Source organism: Rhipicephalus sanguineus, chromosome 1 (genome assembly GCF_013339695.2).
Source record: "Rhipicephalus sanguineus isolate Rsan-2018 chromosome 1, BIME_Rsan_1.4, whole genome shotgun sequence".
NCBI lineage: Eukaryota > Metazoa > Arthropoda > Arachnida > Ixodida > Ixodidae > Rhipicephalus > Rhipicephalus sanguineus.
In genome coordinates this window covers 202,004,290-202,012,843 of record NC_051176.1, presented here as the reverse complement: position 1 = coordinate 202,012,843, position 8,554 = coordinate 202,004,290, and the positions used below count along the sequence as shown (strand labels likewise).

Sequence of the window (8,554 nt, the reverse complement as noted above, 5' to 3'; positions counted from 1 at the left end):
AACTATATGCGTTGTAGAGATATAAAACTACGGCCGCTACGGCTCCCTACCGGCGGCTTTCCGTGAGCGAAAGCAAGCGAAAAAAAAAAAAAAAACGCGTGGAGGGCCATTATGTTTTCGGCTACAGGCTACTGCAGGCGCAGGAAGTGATTGACGGGCGTAGATTGCCGCGATGTTTTGAACATTTTAACACCATATGTTCCGTTGATTCATAAGTCCCCTCTGCAGGCTTTGTGCTGTCATCCTTGGTCACGGTGTTGCACCTGGCAACATATCTTGGCGCGTGAATCTGAGTGGTACTCTCTTGCGTGCATGCCATGTGCGCTTTGCGCAACAGCCATACTGACCATACAACAGGTCGAAGCATGTGACTTCATCTGCGTGGTGGTTGCATAGAACATCTACAGCCGACGTTGCGCTTATTCAGAGACCGTCAACAACTTGCTTAGCTGTGTGTTACGTGCGACCGAAGCGTGAAAACTGTGCCCCAAAATCGTGGATGACCGTGAACTAGCTTGTTGTCGGTCATTGCGCTGTAGAATCACCAGCGCAATAAACGAGACTCGAGTCGAGCATGCGAATATGTTCTGAGCGGCGTGTCGGTGAGTTGCAACGTGACACTTCTTCACTGGCAGCAACCTGTGTGTGTGTGTGCAACATAGGCATTGTGACAAAGTTGTGTTAACTGCACTTATTCACCTTGCGTAATCCGTCAAAGCCTCGTCGACACCGCGCTCCTTAATTGCAACCACAGAAACTGGGCTGGCATCATGAGCGAAAGTGATGAAAGTAGTCGGGGCACCAAAGAGAGGCGCCGGAGACGCACACAGTCACCATTGTGCACTGCGGGGCCAACTAGTGAGACAGAGGAAACCTTCATTGAGGAAGCAAATGGTGTTCACAGAAAGAACACGAAAAAGAAATATTGGGACTTGTCCATGTGTGACAGTGATGAGCACAGCGAAGGAAAAAAGAAACATAAACGCGGGAAGCAACGCAAAAGTGCTGTAGGAGAAAATTCTGCCTCTGGTGAAGAGGAAATGTGCTCTGACAAACATCCCGCAACTTTGAACCCCCATTCCCTCGCTAGTGACGAACTTGTTGAGGCGAGTCAAGGAGAAAGGAGATGCAAGAAGGTGAAAAAACGAGGTGTGCACTGTGATAGTAGCGAAGTTGTGGATGCGCCTTGTGTTGAAGAAACTGAGGAAGAAGTTGAAGTTCATGGCAAGAAGAAGAAGGAGGGTGATCGGACTCCCGAGTATCACGTTAAACGTCACAAAAAAAGGCATGAAGCACTGCAGGGCAACAGCAGTACTGAAAGTGACACACTGCTTTACAGTGGCGAGACTTGTAAGGATGACACTGCACTGCCAAATGACAAAAATAAAATAATGTCTGAGGCAGGTGACAGTGACAGTCAAACTATAAAGAGTCCACACAGAAAGAGGTGTAAAAGTATCGACAGGTATAATCAGGCAGTCAAAAGTCCAAATCATCGAATGAAGCATTTTAAAACTAATACTCCTAACCATAGAGATAGTACAGTGCTATCCAGCATGACTGATCAAAGGGGTAGCATGACCTCTGAACATGCTGACAATTTTCTGCATAAAGGCGCAAGCCCAGTAAAAGCACCGAAGGTTTCCTCGCAGAAGAAAAAGCGAAAGCTGGCTAACCTAGAAGGCAATGCTGAGGCCTTGTTTTGCGATTTCATTCATGATATTGACGTGGATTTGCCTGAGACCATGGAGGAAACTACATCGACAGTGCCAGTTCCAGAAGACCTTGATAATGAGAAAAGTGCAGATGGCAGTTCTATAAAGGAAAAGGCAAAGCTTCACAACCCCCAAAAGCTGGGAAATAGCAAAATGCTATCAAAAGCAGGTGCAGGCAATTTTAGTTCTGCAGCCCAAAGGTCTGAAAGTACCTTGGCAGATGAGAGTGATGCCCTGTTTAGTAGCGAGGGTAGCGGTCGTGGTACATGTAGTGGGGACATGTCTGATGTTCTCACACCAGAGCAGACGCAGCATTCTTCAGCCTTATCAAGCTTTTCACCAAGCACGCCTAGTTCAAAGAAAGGTACACCAGTCTCTAAATCCAACACCCTGTTGAAGCCATGCAAACAGAGCTATAGGGAAAAAGCTGCAGGTGAGTTGATTTTTTACATTTTATGCAAGTTTGGTAAGTGTTGTAATGATAGGGATGTCCTGATCTAGCAAGGATATTGTAGAAAAATAACCTCCAGAGCAGAAGAACGGTGATTTGGGCTAGTTGCTTAAAGTGCATTTTTAAAGGTGTTTGCAGTGCAAGCACTCAAGTGTTGAAGGAAAGGTGTCTCTCTTTGACTTCCGTTCTTCACTTTGTCGCCTTTCCTTCAGCACCTTCGTACTTGCGCTGCAAACACCTTTGAAAAAAAAAAAAAACCTCCAGAGGGATAAACAAATATTTATTTGTGAACAGTCTAATTGAATATTTTATTTTTAAACACAGTGAAATAAAAAGTTGTAAAAAAAATAAGTGCTTCTGACATTATTTGTGTATCTTATTTAGAGGCATATTGCATGTAATGCCATCTGCAAATTATCATCCAGTCAACTGAGGACCTTTTAAATGACAAACAACTTTCATTTATGTGGTGCACAATGACAGTAATTAAGAAAAGGGAATGGCATGTCGGTTAACACATGAAGTGTTAGAGAAGTGTGACACTTCAGCACTGCACCACGTATGAAAGAAGTGGAAACATGTGAATGACCAAATTAATTGCTTTGTCTTATTTAGAGGCAAATTTGTTTGTAGGATTTATAAAAGTCACAAATTCATAATGACTGAAAATTATAGAGTGGAAGTTATTCATTCACTCGGGAATTGGTGCCCCTGCTCAGCAACCGCAGCACACTTTAGTAGAATAATTCATAACCACTCTCCTTTCATTGTTCTTTGCTGGATCAAGACCAGGTTGCAGCGGCCACATTTTGATGGAGGGAAATATAAAAATACCCATGTACACTGCATTTGGTGCATGTTAAAGAACTTCAGGTGGTCGGATTTTATACAGACTTCCCACAATGGTGTGCCTCATAACCAGATTGTGGTTGTAGCATGTAAAATCTCATAATTTAATTTATATGGATATATTTCATTGTTTTCTCTCCTTCCATGTCAGTACTAAGTTTTTTTTTACATATTTTAATAAAATGAATATTTGACAGTTTTGAATAGTCAACTCTCAAATCGAATGTGAATTGAATAGGCAAAGGCTATAAATTTAATCTTTGCAATTTTGAATAATTGCACAGATAATCAGCAAATTCACTTTTGAAAAGACTTGTGCTGCCTCAAATGACCACAAGTTAACAAAGACGACGAACAGTGTTTGCACTGGTGACGCAAGCGCACATTCATTTAGAGCAATCTTCCACATGTAAATAAGAGGACAAATTAGGCACAATAAGAGCACAAATTCTTAACTTGTCAGCTTTCCTTCTGAGAAACTTCTGCGTATTTCCTTTGTAGCTTTGTGCTATTGATAGCTTGCACGTGATGTCATGGATGCATAACATGGCTCCAACATGGCGGCTTAGATGACGTCAAGGCAGTACAATCACGCAGCAATTAACCTACTTGAGTGCGATAACAACGTCGCTGGAACGTTATTGGGCCTCTGTGCATGAATAACGAAGGAACCAGCATGCGATGTACTGATAACACTAACGTGACATCACAAAGTTCGCTTCCCACCATGTTGGTGCTCCAACGTGGCTGTTTGAGTGACGTCAGTGCAAGCCATCTGTAGACGGGTGGATGACAATTCCTTGCTTTCATAAAACGATCTCCACCTTGCATACTTGTGCAAAACCTATTTGCCATAGCTTTTATTTGCTTATCTAAAATATCTGAAAGTGAGATGCCTGAAAATTATTGATTTGGTGAGCTTCCTTGCCATGCTCTACCTGGGTAGAAGAATACCCGGACAGAAGATGTTTTCTTAGTTTTATATATTTGAGTCTCACACACTTTTACTATAGCACCATAAAGTTTCAGTCTGCTACACTTAGTGGGCTCAAGATTCTGAATCTTGTTCACTGTTTAGGTGCCCACCTTGCATATGGTGCCTTTTGCCAAATCTTATAGTATCAATCTCTGCATAGGAGCTGAAGTGTTCTCTTCATCTGCAGTGATGTTGCATATTTTCTTGGAGTACATATCCTTCTTATTTAACTATAAACTGTATGATCTCTACCACACTTTGTCATGACCATCCTGCAGCAAGAGATGAAAAATTGCTGAAACAGGGAGTGTCACTGGAGCCCATTTCGACAAGTGAACTTTTATTCGTCAAGGCAACAACTGCCGTATCAGCGTGTTTATGTATGCTTTGCTCACTCTCCCCAGCGAGAGAGTTCTCGCTATGTGTAAAAAATCTTGATGAAGGCGTGTGTGTTTTTTTTTTTTAATATTATCTGATGGCTCCAGCAAAGTCATTGCTGCCATACTCACTGGCAGCTTCTACAATGTAACATCATGTCCATGATAAATATAAAACAGTGCTTAACACATGGGACAAAGGAAAAAGTGACACACACAAAGCCATGTGTGTCACTTCTTCCTTTGTCCCTTGTGTTAAGCACTGTTTTATATTTATCATGGAAACCTACCAACTCGCCCAATCTGCCTGTCTTCTTCAGTTTAACATCATTTGTAGAGATCAGAAAACAAGCTCCAAAGACACACATTAGAATGCACATCCTTGAACTTCTTGCAATCTGTGCCAGTAATATTACACTGACACATCAACATGTACTGACATGTGTCATGACACTAGGTCCCGTCCTTCTTGGTATCCATATTTCGAAAAATTTCAAGTAGCCACAGAGACACATCACATGGCACAGCAGTCACCACATGCATAGTGGCCTGTATACTTTTGTCTAAGCTCTACTTTAATTGTTATCAATCACATAAATCATCTGTGCTCTCTGGCAAGGGTTGCATGTGTACTTAACTTCACAACAGATCTTTTAAATAGATGCACTGTTCTATCTCTGTATTCACTGTAACGTTTTAAGAAAACATTGCATAAAGATAAACTACCACAAAAAGTGTGTAGGAAAAGCAGAACCAAAAGCAGCAGCTTAGTGGACTGGTAAACAAAGGTGTTATGCTTTATGAGCTGGTTCATGATCTTATTGTTTCATTTCACCTCACTCCTCACCTGACATTTTTTTGATATTGCAGAACTTTAATAAAATATTCACTGCCCTTTGTTTTATAGCATTTAACGATCTACGCACTGAACTGTTTGAAGGAGCTTCATCAGAAACAGCATTTCGCAAGGATGGAGAAAAGTCAAGCTCTCCTATTGATTCGGAATTTTTGGTATGTATCTTGTGTTCGCATGAGTGCTTAAAGTTGTGCGTTAATGAGCATAGGGTGTGATAAGAAGCCTTGCCCTCACCTAAATGCAAGATAAGAATTGTGTTTTTTATCTGGTGTTGACTACCAGCTACTGGAATGTTCAGTGCATACATATAATGTGCAGAGGGTTGTGCTTCTAGCTCATTGGTCACTGCAGCCCCTGTGTTGCAGAATATTTCAAATTATACCAGTTATAATAATCAGGGACGTAGCCAAAGGGGGGGGGGGTTCAACCCCCCCCCCCGAAATTTTTCAGTTTTGCTTGCGTAATATACGCACACACATACAAACGCACACACGAACATACATAAAGTATGGTTGACCCCCCCCCCCCCCCCCCCCGAAAAAAATTGTTGGCTACACCCCTGGTAATAATCCACTTTGAAATAATACAGCTGTTTCCTGTAACTACCTTTTTGGAGCTATTAGCATCTCTAATAAAGAAAGCAAATGGGCAGTTTCCATTTAACGATTGTCATTTGGTGGTATCTTAGTGTGCTGTAGGTTGTGCAACAGTTAGAAGCACTAATTCTCTATAGATTAGGCCAGTTAGCATGCCACTTTCTGGTGCATGGAGTCATTTGGGAGTCTTGCAGCTGGCGTGATGGTAAAGGGCTCTGCTATCATATTTCAAGTAATGTGGAAGTCTGCACTTACTTGCGAAAATCCTCTTCCCTGTCTTAGATATCAGAGAAGCAAAGCTTCTAGCTTTTGGTTTTTGCACGCTGTAGCAGTTTGTACTTCCAGTTTGACTTCCATTGCCATAAATTCAGTATTGGGCAGTAGCGAATGACGAAAGGGTGCAGGTTTTGTTGTATGCAAACTTCACTGCTGCTTGCTGCCAGCTCTGCAGCTGTGACCACACAATTTCTAAAATCTTGCCATTTGTAGTTTTGTTCTGCGTGCATAGTTGTGCTTAGTTAAACAATATATATACAGCCCTGGTCTCGGCTCTCTTGTTGCTCAGAAACATAGAGCTGCTTGCTAAGAAGTGTGATTCTAGCTGTAAAATTATCTAACCTAAATTTAAGAACACAGGTGTTCTCGCATTTTGCCCTCCAACAAAATGCGACCACCATGGCTGTGAATCGGACCTGCGTCCTCAAGCTTAGCAACACAGCATCTTAGCTGCTAAGCTACCACTATGGGTAGAAGAGCAGTAAACCATAGATGCATCCAGTGTGGAGTGGAGTGCTCAACAGCATCATGCATCGTTTTGAAGGAATGAAACGATGTTGAGATTGGCAAAATAAGGTAGCCATGGATGAACGTGATTAAACCAAGTTTGTCAAGGATAGCTTGGTGTCGCTTGCTTTGGAAAAGAACGAGACCTTTGGTTTGCAGAGATTTTTTATTGCATGTGTTGGTTTAGGCAAGGATGAGAAGAAGTCTACACACTTTGACTACGTGCTGTGACAAGGTCAAACGTGTTGCACCACAACACAACACAGAGACGCTGCTCAGCACTGTCGGTGCTCTAGGTGCAAACGTGCAGTGAACTTGGATGCAGCCAGCGCCTCTGGCGCTGGCGGCATAAAAGAGTCACCATAAGCCAGTGTTTGTTTTACAGCGAAAGCTGTTATGAGATCATTTCACTGGCCGTTTTTGGTGCTGTAGTTGTCCGCCGCCACCGCCGGTGTCCGTAACCACTATCGCTCGAAATAAGAAAAAAAAAACGAAATAAGAAAAAATTTTCAGGATGGAACGGGGTTCGAACCTGGTCCCTCTGCGTGGGAGTCCAGTGTTGTACCTCAGAGCCATGCCGGTGGTTGGAACTGCCTTGCAAGAAGACGCTATACAGGCTTCATGTCCAGAAGGAACCACATTAACATATGTAATTTAGTGTGGTGGAAGAGTGAAATAACAACCACGCCCCACACAACGCAAATTCTGTAACTAGGCGTCACACGATGCGAATTGAGCAACGAGTGGTCTGTTGGATGCTTCCAACCCATTACAAGGGGCTCTGAAATAATTCTTCATCGTCATCAGGCACAACACCAACAAAGTGCGCATAATGCCTTACATGTTTTTAGCGGGTACCACGGCTCTCCGTTGAATGACGAAAAATGGTATAGTGGCTGTTTCCCTATGACACACAAATTATGATGAGGTATAGCGTAGTGGGTTCCTCGCAAGTGCACTTGCATTGGTTGCCAAGGAAGCCCATAAGCCCATCATCCATTTCCTCAGGGTCTCGATAAAGTTCTTCCCTCCTCTCTCTGTCTCTGTTTCTCACGTCAACGTATGTTATATTGCTTGGTGGGAGAGTGAAATAGCGACCGGGCGTCACATAATGCGAATTACGTAACTGGTGAGCCGTTTAAAGCTTCCAACCCATTACAAGGGCTCAGCCACAATTCTTCATCGTCATCAGTTGTCATGTAAACAAAGTGTACATAATGCCTTACATATGTGTAGCTGGAACCTCGCTTCTGCGCACAATGATGAATAATGGCGTTGTAGGTGCTTCCCAACTTCACAAATATTGTGATTTGTAGCGTAGTGGATACCTTGCTAGCGTACTTGTATGAGTAGCCCCAAGAGAGTTTACAACGGGCTCTAGAAATGCCGCTCTTCCAACTTTCGCTGTGACTGTGCTGTGCTTTCCGCGCAGGCCTGGCGTTTTTTGCAAATGTGTCACTTTAGTCGCCGGCATTGACCTTGGATGAGCTTCACGCAACAAGGCAATTTCTGGGTTTGTACTGGGAAGGGTAGAGCTATCACTCTAAAATTATAATGCTTTGTCTAAATCAAGACAGTGAATTGATAGGCTGTATAAAGATGATACGGACTTACTTAAAGGGACACTAAAGGCAAATATTAACTCGACGTTGATTGTTGAAATAGTGGTCCAGAAACCTCGCAGTGCTACTTTTGTGCCAAGGAAGTGCTTATTTTGAAATAAAATCACGTTTTAGTGGTCCGCATCGCGTTAGCGCACTTCGAATCACCCGCCTGAAAGTGATATTTTGCACGTCACTGTTGCCGTGCCCAACGTTGCCCGCCTTTACTGCGTGGCGGCGTGCACCATTCGGGCATCCGGCAACATCACATGCATGCAGTATTTTGTCGAACTTTCTGTCAGAGCGACTTTTACGAGCGTGCAAAACACACACAGACCGAAACTACCACT

The 8,554-nt window shown here is 43.0% G+C and overlaps 1 protein-coding gene across 1 annotated transcript in view; it reads left to right on the top strand.

The window, feature by feature from the left end:
• The first annotated feature begins 128 nt into the window (after nucleotides 1-128).
• LOC119405569 (uncharacterized) overlaps nucleotides 129-8,554 on the top strand; it is a 91,485-nt gene continuing 83,059 nt past the window's right edge. The window contains exons 1-2 of the mRNA XM_037672406.2: nucleotides 129-2,148; nucleotides 5,276-5,379. Coding sequence (XP_037528334.1) covers nucleotides 771-2,148; nucleotides 5,276-5,379 — 1,482 coding nt within the window. The 5' untranslated portion in view covers nucleotides 129-770. The remainder of the gene's footprint in view (nucleotides 2,149-5,275; nucleotides 5,380-8,554) is intronic.